Here is a 16,747-nt window from a genome sequence, read left to right on the forward strand (position 1 = left end):
AACGCATAGTGGAACGTCTGGTCCCAAAGCTGAGGGTTGCTTGGGCTTGATGGCAAACACTCAGGTGATCGATGTGAAACACTCCAGGCCTCGCTGATATGAACAGAGCTTAGATGGAGTCTCATCTCCATTATCTGCTGCTCTCCTCCTGTTTTTCCCACCTTTCCTGGGTCAGTAATTCAGCCACTCACTGCCGAGTCTCCAGCACTTTGGAGGTGAAACTCTGCAATTAAAAGAAACGTTCATAAGTAATTTGAAGGGATTATTTTTAAAACTTTATAGGGTTTGTTTTGTTTCATTTTATGTGCTTTTTGTTCCTTTAGAAATTCTGCTGGGGTTCAAATGAATTCGATTACCGAGAAGAGATAGACTGTTTCACATTCTAAACATATGCTGGTGCCTGCAATATTCATGGTGTTTTTGGCCTCCGCCAGTCCAAGAATTATTCAGGGCATAAGGTCTCTGGCTCACAAATAAGCTGTTACTGTTGCAGGTCAGACATAATTCTATGAATAATGGAATAAAATTGCCCATTTGTTTTCAACACACTGCAGGAATGCTGCCAGATTGTTTTGATGTATGCAGCTATTAGAAGCTTTGAAACAAAGCTCATGTATCAACCCCGGCTTTCTACACCAAGATATATGGTATGTTAATTTCATGGTCATCTCACAGTGAATTAAACTAGGTGGCTGCTAGAAATGATGTAAGTGACATGTTAGCGCCCCGTGCAAGAGAAATGACTTGGATCCAGTCCATCTGCATTCAGTGAGCAATGTTGTCACCGCAACTAGTGAGTAATTGGAAGAGCTACAATTACAGTTTTCATGTCCACCCCTGCAGAAGCACCAGTATTTCGTGAACAAATAATTCAGTAAATCAATTATCCAATTTTGCTATTACATTTCAGGTGCATAACAAGTCCGTATTCATGACATGCATCATTCGATCACGACGCCTCTCGCCTCCTCCTCTCCGCCTGTCCCGCTCTCACTGAGAACACCGTAATTAAGCAGGAGGCTTTAGAGCTCAGCCTAAATTTACATGGTAACTGATACGAGCATGACTTACTGCCAAAAACACCACATGAAGAGTCCAGCTTATAGAGAATAATCAGTACGCCACTAGAAATGGATTTCATCACAGAGCAACGACCAGACTCAGGCCTAAAGGTTTGAGCATGTTGTAGCCTTTGTCCAGAGTGGCAGGAGGGAAGTCATTAATTAGCACTTTATCATTAGGAAAATCAATATGCAATTTGCAGGAATGTTACTCAATCATAGCCTACTGGAGTCTGTTTTCTCTTTCACAGCGATACCACGCTGGATAAGGGGTGGAGAGGACTTGTCTTTCTTTTTTTACAAATTGTCAGAGATGATTATCACTGCTGACAGCTCTGACTTCATCTGCGTTTTGCAGAGCAGAAAAAATGAAGCCTTTAGAATCGGAGAAACTTTGGTAAATGCCACGTGCCTACTTGAAACTGCACTGATCAACATTTTTAGCCAACAGTGTATAAAAAGAGGTCTTTATAAAAGACCCAGAGAGATATATGACACTGCTCCGCAGCTGCCCTCATACCTCAACTCTTTGTCTGAACTTTTTGGGTCTGTTAAATCATCGGATCAATCATATTTTTTTTCCTCAAACTGGCTTCCTCATCACAAAGCAGAGCAGTCACACTGGAAGCTAGCTTTTGAGCTAGCTAAAAGGCTAAACATACACTCTACTGATCTGGACGGTGTTGCCATAAAGCTGCCTGCTTAACTTATGAGATCAGATCAAGCCTGTTAATGCTTGTGGTGCTGTTTTAAGTTGACCTGTCCAGGATGTTTTGATAGAAACGGATCAAAAATGTTGTGAAATACAGTTAATGACTCATCTATTATTAGTCATATGATTTAATGCAAAATGTACTCAGCTTTCACTCCAGTGGCACATTGTGTGACTTAGTGCAAGTTCATCATGTTAGAAAGTGAAATCATCATTAGAAAAAGTCTTTGAATTGCTGGTCCAATTGCTGGTTGAAGAAGCAATACAATTGAGAAGTTTAAAAAAAGCACCCTTCTTCTCAAACTCTCACAGTATTCTTGTTCCAAGGAATGAAAGCCAAAAAATTTGATTTGTTACTGCTCCCTTCACAGACAACGTAAAACCGCCTCTAACCAGACAGAATGAGAAGTGGAATGTCCCAATGCCCACCTGCGCAATAGTACAAGCACATCACAGTCTCTGTCCTGAGAAAGAGACACCTCACAGGTCATAAACCAGTGTCTTTATTCAGCTCTACCCACAAAACATTGGTCTCAACAGTAAAGAGTCAACTTAAGAAGCCAAATCGGAGACTTACTAAGAAGAAGAAAAGATTAAGATGAGTAAATGAATGCAGAAATTAGAGAAAGGAATCGTGGAAATTAGTATCATGAACAGACAAATATGAATTTGAAGTGTTTTGGTCAAAGAGAGAAACATTTGAGAGACATAAAGATGTGAGAAATGTGGTAGTTGGGGAGTATTTTAGTCATTGTATCAGGTAAGAGAGGTAAGACGCAGACTTGTGTGCAGGCCACAGGGGCCAGCAAGAGGTGTTGCTTGCAGCCAGGTAAGGCAGGTAACTGCTTGGCCTCCAAACCAGTGGGGGGGCCTGAAAGTTGACAAACTAAAAGATGGCGCCGGTGAGGTCGGCTGCCGTCACGACTGCTCCACATTAGGTATGACAGTGACACTCTTGTTTCTATTGGTATACAATGTACTCACAATTCGAAGTTTTTAACTCCGGATCCGAGCTGGCCGAGTGAGATCTCGAGGGAGAACAAAGGGAAGCGGCGGCGGCCTAGAGGGAAGCGAGCCGGCGTCAGGAACAGGCTGAGAGCTCGTGCACACCGCACACCTCTGCCTAGCATCCTGCTCGCCAACGTCCAGTCACTGGAGAACAAGCTTGACGACCTCAGGGCCAGGATAAAGTTCCAGAGAGACATTCGGGACTGCAATCTCCTCTGCTTCACCGAGACATGGCTGAACCCAGCGGTGCCGGACCACGCCATCCAGCCGGCCGAGTTCTTCTCGGTTCACCGCATGGACAGGACACGGGACTCGGGGAAGTCAAGGGGAGGCGGCGTGTGTTTAATGGTGAACAACAACTGGTGCAACAGTGCGAACGTTGTTCCTCTCACACGCTCCTGCACACCAAATCTGGAACTACTGTCCATCATGTGTCGTCCTTTTTATCTACCTCGGGAATTTACATCGGTCATTGTAAGTGCCGTTTATATTCCACCACAAGCGGACACGGTCACCGCCTTATGCGAGCTGCATGAGGCACTCACACAGCACCAGACACAACACCGGGACGCTGCGCTTATTGTGACGGGGGACTTTAATAGCGCCAACCTCAAACGCGCAGCGCCGAACTTTTATCAACACATCACCTGCCCCACCAGGGGTGAAAGGACACTGGACCACTGCTACACTACGGTCAAGGACGGCTACAAGGCACAATCCCGCCCCCCGTTTGGCAAATCTGATCACGCCGCCATCTTCCTCATGCCAAAATACAAACAAAGGCTGAAACAGGAAGTTCCGGTTCAGAGGAAGGTCGCGCGCTGGACGGATCAATCGGTGGCCGCGTTACAGGACGCACTCGATGACGCAGACTGGGGCATGTTCAGAAACAGCTCCGACGATGACGTCAACGTGTTTACGGAAGCGGTTGTGGGATTCATCGGGAAACTAGCGGATGATACCGTGGAGACAAAGACTATCACAACGTTTCCCAACCAGAAGCCGTGGGTGGATAAAACCATCCGCGACGCTGCCTACAACACGGGACTCATTACGGGGGACATGGACCCGTACAAAGCCGCGTCATATAACGTGCGGAGGGCGGTGAAAGAGGCGAAGCAGCGCTACGGGAGGAAACTAGAGTCACAACTCCAACAGAGTGACTCTAGGAGCCTGTGGCGGGGACTAAGGACAATAACGGACTATAAAGCACCAACAACCGGTATGACGAACGCGGCCGTGACTCTGGCAGACGAGCTGAACACTTTCTATGCTCGCTTCGAGGCTGCAGCTAAGGTCTCCAACAATGCTAGTGTTAGCGGTGCTAACGGCTGCAGACAGGAAGATACTGCCAGCACCGGAAACGTGCTCGTCATCTCCGAGCATGAAGTAAGGAGAGCCTTCAAGAGAGTGAACACCAGGAAAGCAGCAGGACCAGACGGCATCCCAGGTCGTATCCTAAGAGACTGCGCATACCAGCTAGCTCCTGTGTTCACTGAGATATTCAACATCTCTTTATCTCAGTCGGTGATCCCCACATGCTTCAAAGAGTCCATCATTGTTCCTGTCCCGAAGAAACCCCACCCTGCTTCTCTCAATGACTATCGCCCTGTAGCCCTCACCTCAGTAGTGATGAAGTGCTTTGAACGCCTGGTCAGAGACTTCATCATTTCTTCACTACCAGACACACTGGACCCACTACAGTTCGCTTACCGTCCAAATCGTTCCACAGACGATGCCATCTCTCATCTCCTCCACACATCACTCACTCACTTGGACACTAGAAGGGGGAATTATGTTAAAATGCTCTTCATAGACTACAGCTCTGCATTTAACACCATAATTCCCTCCACACTCACCACCAAGCTGGAGCATCTGGGACTCAGCTCATCTATGTGTCAGTGGATCTCCAACTTCCTAACTGGCAGACCACAGGCAGTAAGGATGGGCGGACATGTCTCAGCCTCCACCACTCTCAGCACTGGAGCCCCCCAGGGGTGTGTTCTGAGCCCCCTGCTGTACTCTTTGTACACATATGACTGTGTGGCCACTACCAGCTCCACCACCATCATCAAGTTTGCTGACGACACCGTCGTGGTGGGCCTGATCTCTGATAACAACGAGACGGCCTACCTGAAGGAGATTAGGAATCTGGAGAACTGGTGCCAGAGGAACAACCTCCTTCTAAACGTCAGTAAGACAAAGGAGCTGATAGTGGACTTCAGCACTAAGCAGGAGAGGAACTACCAGACCCCCGTCATCAACGAGTGCCCAGTGGAGAGAGTGGACAGCTTCAAATACCTCGGAGTTCACATCACGCAGGACCTGTCATGGTCCTGTCACATCAACACCGTGGTGAAAAAGGCCCGACAGCGTCTCTACCACCTCAGACGCTTGAGAGACTTCCAACTGCCCTCCAAGGTGCTCAGGAACTTTTACTCGTGCACCATAGAGAGCATCCTGACGGGAAACATCTTAACCTGGTTCGGGAACAGCACCATGCAGGACAGACGAGCTCTACAGAGGGTTGTGCGGTCAGCTGAGCGCACCATCCGCTCCGAGCTCCCTGACCTGCACTCAATCTACAGCAGGCGGTGCTGGACCAAGGCCAGGAAGATCGTGAAGGACCTCAGCCATCCCAACAACAGACTGTTCTCTCTGTTGAGGTCAGGAAAGCGATTCCGCTCCCTGAAGACCAACACAGAGAGACTGAGGAGGAGCTTCTTCCCGCAGGCGATACGGTCTCTCAATCACACCACCACACAGTACTGACCCACACATATGGTTCTTACACACACACTGGACTTTCTGGACTTTGGTTTTGCACAACACTGGTCACTATATTCTTCATTTCCGGTTAATACTTGTACAGCTGCTGTTATTGTGTATATATTTATTTATATTTAGATTTCTTCATACATTCTTATATAGTTCTATATTGTGTATTGTGTATTTTGTTGTACAGTTATTTTATTTTCAACTTTAATTTATATATTTATCTTATTCTTCCCAGTTAAATTTACCTTTCATTCTAATTTGTGTTGTACAGTTATTTCATTTTTAACCTTAATTTATATTTTATTCCTTCCTAGTTAAATTTACCCTTTTTAATTTTTCATATTTATTTCCTATCTTATTCATAGCCTTTTCCTTTTTTGTTCTCTTTAGGTCACGAGCAGTTGTCCAAGCATTTCACTACATATCGTACTGTGTATGACTGTGTACGTGACAAATAAAATTTGAATTTGAATTTGAATTTGAAACTACGGGAGCGGCAATGTTCAAAGTTTGCATAGGGGGATAGACCTGAGCTCCCTGAGGGAGACCGACCTTATTCTACTAGCACCCATTGCAAATGGTCTGTTTAAACAAAGCTAATGTCAACAAAAAAGCCACTTAATAAAGAGGAGTAGTGAACCTTCTGGGAGCTGAAAAAGAAAGGACAAAAGAGAAGAAGAAGGGGGAAAAATACCCAAGATAGTTTTGAATGGAGAAGAAAATAGTGATAAAAATATTGTGCTAAATAGCTGGTAAGTGCTAATGGTCTCACCTTAAGTGTCAGGGAGAGGCATTTAAACAACATAACTTCCACTAGCATCACATGACAGGAAAATTTAATTACCTAGTGCATCCAGCTTTGTTGACCTGATGTGACTGAGTCAAGTACACACAGCTAGGAGTCAGAATCAGGGGACTAGCAGTTAGCAGTTAGCATAGCTAGCATAGTGGAAGAAAGTAGAAGCTGGTAGTTTGAATATTACTACTTGATAACCAGGTAACTCCATGTTTGTTGTTATTGCCACATTAAACATAATAGTCTCTGCCATTTCAAGAATAATGTTACTGTGGTGGGGCGTGGTCTGCGGTGCCGTGCAGGGAGGGCGGACGCACCTGCACGGCATCCTTAATCACGCCCGCCTAGTTAAAAACACGGGGACTCAGGGGTTTGGGTGTTGTGGTGAGATGTAAATAAAGATGGCTCTGAATGATACTCCGTGGGCCCGCCGTGCCTTATTCTCGCCAAAGTTACCTGTTGCTGTCAGATAATTTATAGCATAATGGTGATGAACACAATAGCATAAGCATGACTGAGGAGGAGGAGGACCCTGATTTTGTTTGGGCCTAAGCAAGTCAGATTTTGAGAAGTAACAAAGTCATTCTTCAGGTTGTGCAGCTAGGATGATCTCACTCAAAAACTTCAAAAAAAATCTGGAAATATGTCAAGGATAGAGTGTGAGAGTGTGCTATGTGTGTATGGTTGTAATTCATTACCAGTTCATTGATGTGGTTTAAAGTCGGTTGTCTGTGCTTGAATTTGTTGTTAATGAAATAGCAAAGTGAGCTGAGCCAAATACCCCCTTGTCAAGGTTGGTTGCCCCTCCAGTCCATATGCTTTGGCACAGTCTCTGATAAGTGGGATCAAAAACAAGAAAGGCTATCAGTCTGCTTTCCAGTGCAGTGCCATACCCTGTGCATGCTGCTTGACTGGAGCAATTTTCCCTCTGCAAAAAAAAGTAAACATTGGCAGATTACTGCAACAAAATGACGGCTAGTGAGCCAAAGGCATGCAAAGCTAAAATTGCTGCAAATGGATGATTCTTGGATGAAATAAAAATTTGAGAAACAAACAAAAAGAAAGAAAAAACACACAAATGAATTGTTTCTGAACTTACCAATTGTTTCTGAATACCATATCAAGTCATTTGACACATAAAATTTTGAGTTTTCGTTAATTTTTCTGGTTGACCATGAAGTTTTGAGGTAATATTTCAGGACAGAAAAACTGTCTCCATTCATAAAGGTGACACAAATAAGGGGGGTAAAAATCCTGATTTTATCCTTCTACAGGATGTGAAGATTTTCTGTTTGATAGCAGATTTGAAACATGAACTTTACTGGTTGCCAGTGTTTCAGTGTGATGTTGTGTTGCTCTCAAAAAGCCAAAAATTATTTATTCAGACTGTATTTCTGCTTAGTAAGAGTCGAAACATTTAATCTACTTGTTCGACAGTCCTTAAAACTCATTTAATTTATGTAGAAGCCGGTGAGTCAGTGAACGTGTGACTGCGATTCATTGTTCTGACTCATTTGCCATTATTGCTGCATTCCTGTCTGCTGCCAGTGACCGGTACTTCTCAACTTCAGCAAACTCCATTAATTTTAATGCCACTTTTAACTTCTTTTAAGAAGTTTTTCAAACAGACAAAATGTTCAGATGACTCCAGCTCATTGAAATGCTGAGACCTTTGTTATTCAGCATCTGAAAAAAAGTGACAATATTGAAGCAGCACTCATTCCTTAACATTCCCTGCACAGCATGCATACAAAAGTCTCTATATAGCCAAACTTGCATTTGAAAGGCTTATCTAACAACTTCACATTTCTGGTAGAGATATCGGCGTTTCAGTAACACGGTGTTGTACCACATGCAGCAGAGATGCATCCCAAATCAGCGGAGATCCCTGGTGCCTAAAGAATCGATATAATCTCAGCGTTTCTGTTCCGTTTAGGGAGATGTGATCAATGAGAGAGGACCTGAAGGATGCTGACTGACTTAAAGAAGTTTTTGATTCAATTCCGTATTCACTTATCGGTTTCATACAAGTTTTCATTGCAAAGGAATATGTCTGTGCATGGACACGGATGGCAGAGAAGGAGGAGTAGGATTCTTGACAGGGTGTCCACCTATAAGCACCATCAACCCTCCTGGGATCTCATCATTCGCTGACTTCATTGTTATGAACACTGAGTAGTCACACATTTGGGTATTTTTGTAGGTGTGTGTGTGTGTGCATATGTGCATGTATGAATGGTCCAGTTATGTGAAAAGACCAAAAAAGAAGAGAAAGAGGAATCGTTGAAAGCCAAAGGATATGAAAAACCATCTAAAATGATGAAAGAGAAACTAAGAGAATAAAAAAGGAGTTGCACATAAAGGGTAGATAAGACAGGGGCGACTAGATTGGGAGGGTTTTCAGAGGGAAAAGGGTGAGAATTGAGGAGGTGAAGCAACAGTTTTTGGTTGGTTGGCTCGGGTCCCGACTGCTGATTGATCTCCAGGTGACAGCCGGTGTCAGGGGCCCTCGGCCAGGCTGTCATTCCCTTGCACTCTTACACCCTCGCAAACCCCCCCCCCCCTCTCATCTTCGCTCTGTCGCTCTCTCTCTCCCGCCAGTGCATTTTAAGCTCTCACTTGTGCCAACTAATCTCTCACCTTCTTCCCTCTCCATTGATTCAACCTCTAGCTCTCTCGCTCTTTTTCTCTCTCTCTTTGCTCCTCATCATCATTCTGTTCGGCCGGCCTTTTCACCCCCTCGGTGGTGACAGTTGGTTTCTCTACTGCTCTCCTCTACCCTCCAGCTCTGCCTTTTTTGTTCTCCCACTGCTGGGAACCAAATGCTAAGCACTGCCCATTTCACACCAACTATTTGCCATGCAAGGTGTGCTCGCGTGCAGGGCTTTAGTGTGTGCTTGTGCGTCCCCGTAACACGTATCCAAAAACATGTGTTATGGGGAGAAAACCCATAATATAAATCAATGACGGCTCGGGGTTACGTTAGGCAAGCCTGTGTAATGTCCTCTGAAGTCATGGGATCACAACTCCCCGTCTGTCTGTGTGTTTGAATTTGCATGTGCAAAGTGTCAGCGTCTGTGCCCTGAAAGCCCACAAATGCTGCACACCAGTTTTCTTCAGACACTGCCTCGGGATATTTTTGTGACCTTGGTCTTCAGTGACTACGTGTGTGTTTGCTGCTCAATTATAGGGATTTCATTTTCCTGTGTGTGGGCATGCTCATGCGCTCTCCAGTTTGTTTTTGTGCGTGTGTATGCACATGCATGCAATCAGGAACCCTTGAGGGGCATGTTTAATGATAGGCTCGTTTGCACAGCTCTGACTCTAATGATCTATTAAAGTACACTTAACCAGTAATTATATGGACAGTCCCCAAAGGCTTATGAGGCCCCAAAAGGGCCTGCTGAAGATGGATAAAAAAAGCCCATGTATTTAATGGAATGCATGGGAATCGATAATGCTGCGGCTTTAAATTTTGTTTTACGTTTCTAAAGATATTAATGAATGAATAAATAAAGAATAGGTTCAAAGGAGACTTTTCTCCTGCCATGATTACATGCAATGTTAAACTTGAGACAGGGATTAAGTATTCCTCAGGCTTTGCGGAGGAACATGTAATCCCTGTCTTAGCTCTCCTCTTCTTCCCCTGGACTTGCAGGACTGTATATTTAGTTCCAGCCTTGCAATTAAATCCACTTTTACAGTATGACCATTTTACATTGTATGTATTCAAAAGTCAAACGCAAACTTATGAGAGCCAGGCTGATAATTTCTCTGAGTTAAATGTTTTGAAATTCAATAGATACTAAAGATCAGGCAGTCTCTTTCCTAACAAGACCATTAGACCATTATTCTACTCATTAACAGGATTGTCTCCTGAAGTTCAAGAGCAGCTAGAAGCCCCTTAAACTTCAGTGCTACATCCTCTAATAAGGCGATTTTAAATGTGTTTCACGCTCTGCAACTTGAAAGTCATACTGGGCCAGGATGAATAACAATCCAGTCAGGGTGGAATTAAGCAAATAAAGTGTGCTTGCATAGTGATGGAAATGCAGGACTGTAAACACAAACTGCAGGAGCTGTCTTCAGTTAGTGTGTTAACAAAAGCATTCAACAAACACTTCACCGCACACAACAGCCAAACAACACCCTGCTATCTCCTCTGCTTATGTTATTTCACCGTGTAGTTTTGTAAACAAACATTTGAAAAAGCTGTATTTCTTGAAGGAGAAGTCAAACTCTCTAAATATTGTTATAGTCCATATCCATCCACTTTCATGGTAAATATTCAACAAGGTGCTGAAGACATTCGTCAAAGGTTTTGGTCCATATCGACGTGGCAGCAGCACACGACTGCTCCACATTTGTCAGCTGCGCATCCATGAATTTCCAGGTTCTGTTCATCCAAAAGGTGCTCTGTTAGATCAGGTGACTGTGGAGGCCGTTTCAGTAAAGTGAGCTTATTTTCATGTTTGAGAAAATCGTTTGAGATGATCTGAGCTTTTTAAAGTCATGTTTTTTTGCAGGAAGCAGCCATCAGAATTCAAATGCTGATTCTTCCATCAGGCCAGGCAACGTTTATCGAAGCTTCTGTTGTCCAGTTTTAGTGAGTCCATGTAAACTGTTGTGGCACAAAGGCGATCGAGTTGGGAGTTCGCCTTGTAATCGGAAGGCTGCCGGTTCGAGCCCCGGCTCCGACAGTCTCGGTCGTTGTGTCCTTGGGCAAGACACTTCACCCGTTGCCTACTGGTGGTGGTCAGAGGGCCCGGTGGCGCCAGTGTCCAGCAGCCTCGCCTCTGTCAGTGCGCCCCAGGGTGGCTGTGGCTGCAATGTAGCTTGCCATCACCAGTGTGTGAATGGGTGGATGACTGGTTGTGTAAAGCGCTTTGGGGTCCTTAGGGACTAGTAAAAGCGCTATACAAATACAGGCCATTTACCACCCTATGTGGTCTTCTGCTGCTGTATCCCATCTGCTGCCAGGTTTGATGTGTTGTATGTTCAGAGATGCTCTTCTGCATACTGTGATTCTAAGGAGTCACTATTTTAGTTACCTTCCTTTCAGCTGACCTCTGGAATCAACCACTTTCACCCAGTGAGTTTCCACCACAGGATATTTCCTCTTTCTCTGGCCTTACTTTGCAAACCCTGAACATGATTATGTTGGAAAATCCCAGCACTTTCTGAAATACCAGCTTGTCTGGCACCAGCAACATTCAAAGTCACTTAAATGACCCATCTTCCCCCATTTTGATCCTTATTTTTAACTTCTGCAGGTCATCCTGACCTGGTCTACATATATGTAAATGCACTGAATTCCTGCCATGTGATTGGTTGATAGCTATTTGTGTTAATGAGCAGCTGATCGGTATATACCTGATAAACCATCTTATCATATTCCTAACGAGAATGATTCCCTACTACAGCTAAACTTTATGGAAGCTGTTGCTCACAGTTATGATTTCTGCTGCCCGAGACTGAACTTTAACATCATCAGTCTGATGATTTTTTTTCTCCAGCTGTAGAAATGAAAAAAATGTAAGATGACGTACATGTAATGAGTTTTATTTGTCAGGAGGTAGAAATAAAGATGTTTCAGAACATTGTTATTCATGGTTCACCCTCTAAAGAGTTAAGCTCTCACTTTTATTATCAGTGTTTATCAGTGTTGCTTGTTTTTATCATCCGCCTCTTCCGTACACCAGCATAACAAAACATTTGGGATTTCCTGGTTCATGGAAGGTTGGTAATAGGAATAATCAGCCTTCCACTTAAAGGTTAAATATACTCCATCTTCCTTCCCTGAAGTGTGTCTCTGTCATTGCAGTCAACCACCAGTGTCTTCAGAGTGGAGTGATTCATGCTGGTTCTTCTCTTGGTCTAAGAGCTTTTTTCCACCTACCTTCTTATCAGTTATTTAATTCACTGGCCTATTCACTCTTTTTTTGTCTGAATGTCCATTATCTGATTTTCCTAATCCCCTCTCATCCATTTTACCATTTTTCATTTTGCTGTTATTCTGCGCTTCAGAATTTGTAAGCTTTGATCTCCCCGGAGCCCATAAAGCTTTTTGTTTTTTCATTTATTTGTTTATTTATGCTTGTTTGTTTTTTAAGAAGATTTTTACCAAATCCTGATGCCACACATGAGCTGAGTTACTACATAGCAGGAGGTTGCCTCAAGGGATATAGTTAGCAGCTTTTATCATTATTTTTGATTGGCACGTAGTTGTTTGCCCACTGCTGTTGCCTTCTTGCATTTACATACATATTTTGCTCTTTTATTTCTATTTACTTGCAGTGTATTTACCAGAGGTGTGGACTCGAGTCACATGACTTGGACTCGAGTCAGACTCGAGTCATTAATTTTATGACTTTAGACTTGACTTGAAAAAATGTTCTAAGACTTGTGACTTGACTTGGACTTTTACACCAATGACTTGGGACTTGAATTGGACTTGAACCGGTTTACTTGAAAAGACTTGATATTTTACCCCAAATATAAAATTTAACATGCATATTATATGGAGATTGAAAATGTGACGTCATTCACGGGTAGAACCGCAAAGGATTCTGGGAACTCGTGGCAAGCGGTACTAGCGCACGCAGGCTTTCAATTAAAATCAGTCACACAGCGATAAAAAGAAACACAAAAATGTCAAGAAGCTGTTGTATTATTAACTGCAATAGCCGGTCGCATGACAGCCACGGGAAGCCGACGGGTAAAGAGATCGGTTGTTATCGGATTACATCGTTGAAGAGAAATTGTTCAGCCATGTTTCCGAAGTAACAAAGAGGCGACTGGATTGCAGCCATTCAAAGATCAAATATAACATCCCAGAACACTCCAGCTCACAGGTTAGTCTGCTCCAAGCATTTACACGAAGGTCAGTCTGCTGTTGTAGTTAATGCGTCATTTTTCTTAACATAATTGGTGATATAGGTTACAAGCAAGTCTGGCGCTGAACAGAAATTGTCGCGCTATGCTCCTTTGTTTATTGTGCATAAATAGTGAATTGTCCTGACACAATATTGCGTTTCGCTTCTGTTATTATGGTACACTGACAAAAACACATACTTTTATTCACAGGATAAAACAGGTTTTTGTATCACTAATTGCCCAGTACGATTACAGCATACAATATTATTGTCACTGCTACATTTCTGTGATGCTACCAGAAATTATTTCCACTACTAATTAATTACCGTTGAGCTCAAAGGTCCTATTTATAAACGGTTAACGAATGTGTATTTATGAAGACGATTTGTGAGACTGGTAAACTTATGATAGGTACGATGGTCTTTCGTTCTACACGGTGCATTTCAAGGTCCTGTATCCATCCGGCGGTAAACTGTACCTGGGCTTGTTGCAGTGACCGGAAGTTACTAAACTTCACGAGTGTATGCACTCACTCCAAGAACCGTATAATTATAAATATGCATATAAATATGCTAAGATGAGATAGCTGACTTCATCTAACTAGCAAATGTTGTCCAGGCTACGTTGGTGATACAGTTTTTTTTAATGTGTATGATATTTTTGTCATGCGATTTTAAAGCTGGTCCTACAACCGCATCCAAGAATAACATGCAGCTTATCTCAGAACTGTCGGTGAAAATTATTCTTGGAGCTAGGTTTAATTGAGCTGCATTTTAAAGAGGTGCAATTTCACAATTTGTGTATATTTTCTAAGTTCACTATTTTGTATGTGTTGAGAAAAACACAGATTTTAAAATTACATGGTCTAATATTTACATTTAGCATAACTGCAACATTATTTTTTCGTTTGTTTTTTTTAAAGACTCGAAAGGACTTGAAATTCAAAGTTTCAGACTTGTGACTTGACTCGGACTTTTACACCAGTGACTTGAGACTCGACTCTGACTTGCCTGACATTACTTGAGACTTGACTTGAGACTTGAGGATAAAGACTTGAGACTTACTTGAGACTTGCAAAACAATGACTTGGTCCCACCTCTGGTATTTACTATTTCTACAGACACCATATGGCCATTTGTTCCCAGTGTCACATGCTGCCGCACCCACTCACCATCCCCTCAAACTTCTCTTATCTTCACACTTGTCTTGGTGGCAGGCACAGAGGTAGACTGGGCTTGGTCTGGCTGTCACAAGTTAGATGGCACAAAGGGCTGGAAGGTGAAGGCTGCCACCTGAGGTGGGGTACTGGGTTTTGACACCTCTATTAACCTTCAGGAGACATCCATCCTCAGTCACGCCCCCACCTTCTCTCTCCCCCCTGTTCTTCCTCAGCTCCGTCTCACCCTGCCCCCTGTCTCGTATTCCCCAGGCAGCCGGAAAACAACTTGTCCCTGGAGCAAAAGAGCCAAATAACAAACGACTTGTGTTTTCCTCTCCTCCCAACCTGGATGATTTCAATATGTCATGGATTTCTATCTCAATTATTGGTCTCTGTGACCTTTGTTGTTTTCCCCGAGTCTTTCTCTGTCTGTCTGTCTCTCTAATTGTAACCCATTAGCTTTGCAGTCTGGCAGTCATACCTGTACATTTTTACAGCCAGTGGGAGAAAAAATCCATGGGTGTTGTGCAGCGCTGCTCGGTAAAATTGTGGCTCTGAACAAATTGCTGCAGCTTTCTCATGTCAATCAACCGGAATAATTGTAGTTAATGAAATGTGAATCGGACAGATTAAATCGGATGTAAAATTGCTGAGTGAACAGATGCCCTTTTTTACCTTGACAATAATTCAATATATCATTGGTGTAATTTAAACAGATTATGGTAGACTGTAGCAGGGTATGACAGCTCATGGCTAAGCGGAGCCCATAATCTTGTGCCTTACTCTCTTTTCTCCCTATAGGAATTCTCTTTACTCCGACTGGACGACGTGGCGGACCAGCGAGTCAACATAGTTGGTTTTTCCGTCTTCAACAAAACTCATCCCTTCTTCCAGGATTTTGCGCTAAGCCTCAACCGCTCCTGGCAAGAGAACTGTGACCACGCACCCTTCGCCGGCACACCGGTTAGTTCACACAACACAAATACATGACGTTATTTACAGTGAAGACCGAAGTTACAGGAAGAATAATTCAGTCCAAATTAAAAGATAATTAGTTGTTCCAGCATACTTCTCTATCACAAACTTACCAATTAAAACACTGAAGTCGCAGAAACCTCCAAAATACTAGGAGAAATATACAGGGATAGCATTTACTCAGGTAAGTGCTGTAATTTCAGGTGTTGCTGTAGGCCATTGTTGTTTCCCAGACAGCTCATTAGCAGCATTTGGCGCCCTCCTTATTACCTTTAGAATGGCATCTTCCTTGTTGAATTTTCTTCAGAAGAAATGCACACAGGAAAAGCTACTTACCTTCACAGCATCCCCCCTTAAATCAGCCACTGTTCTCATCTAAATGGTCTCTGTAGCTCAACATTTAAAATAGTGTGCACTACCTGTGTGAATGAGTGACTACAAAAAAAGCCTTGTTGCGTATGTGTAAACTGAAGGTGATTGCAGATTTGTTTAAATCTCATGCCGGCTCAGCAGGGCCACAAAATAGCGAAGCACATGCTTGAACATGTCGTACTATTATTATTATTACTACACTCTGACATATTTTACGACATGGCTTATCGAGTTTTCTTTACATCAGACTCACTAAATACAGTGTTGTAAATGCCCTGCACAAACATGAGCGCTATCTGTTTGTGGTTTAGCGCCTGTTTATGAGACTAAAATTTATGACTATTCTCTGACTACCCAGTAATCCCTCTTAAAGCTAGACACTCTCCCACATTTGCTCAATAGTGTCTGAAATTAAAAGCAACTTCTCAGAGTAAGTAGTACAAGTGCACCAGCTATTAGACTACACTTCTGCTCTTGGATAATAGTAAAAAAAAAAAAAAAGCTTAATGCAGAATTTTTTACCGGCAAAAGATGAATATACGTCACATTACACTGTTGATATAACAAATCAAAGTTTTGATTTTCATCATTTATTAGCTTTGAAGTAAAACAAAGAGGTTTCTTCCTGTTAAAGGGGAGTTTTTTCTTCCCACTGTTGCTAACTGCTTGCTCATACAGGGTTACCTGATTGTTGTTCTTTTTGCTTGGTTTAACATTGTAGGGTTTTGTAGCCTAAATCATAAAGCCCCTTGAGGTAACAGTTGTTGTTAATTGGGATTATGTAAATAAAGTTTAACTGAATTAAATAATTTTATGTATTTTTACATCTTAAACAAAAAAAACCCTTAAAGACAATATTAAAAAGTGATGTAATTTATATATCTGAATTCAATATATTCTCAATATTGAGAAAAGCTGTAATGCAGGTTTGTTTTCATCCTTGTAAATGTTTTTTTTTAATAAAAATAACCCACCTGAGTGCAAAAAGACTGCCACTACTGCAGATTTAT

At 42.8% G+C, this 16,747-nt stretch overlaps 1 protein-coding gene across 1 annotated transcript in view; it reads left to right on the plus strand.

Moving 5' to 3' along the window:
• grik4 (glutamate receptor, ionotropic, kainate 4) overlaps nt 1-16,747 on the plus strand; it is a 372,203-nt gene that overhangs the window by 277,937 nt on the left and 77,519 nt on the right. Inside the window, exon 9 of the mRNA XM_026191921.2 lies at nt 15,192-15,353. Coding sequence (XP_026047706.1) covers nt 15,192-15,353 — 162 coding nt within the window. The remainder of the gene's footprint in view (nt 1-15,191; nt 15,354-16,747) is intronic.

This window comes from Astatotilapia calliptera, chromosome 14, assembly GCF_964374335.1.
Source record: "Astatotilapia calliptera chromosome 14, fAstCal68.1, whole genome shotgun sequence".
Lineage (NCBI taxonomy): Eukaryota > Metazoa > Chordata > Actinopteri > Cichliformes > Cichlidae > Astatotilapia > Astatotilapia calliptera.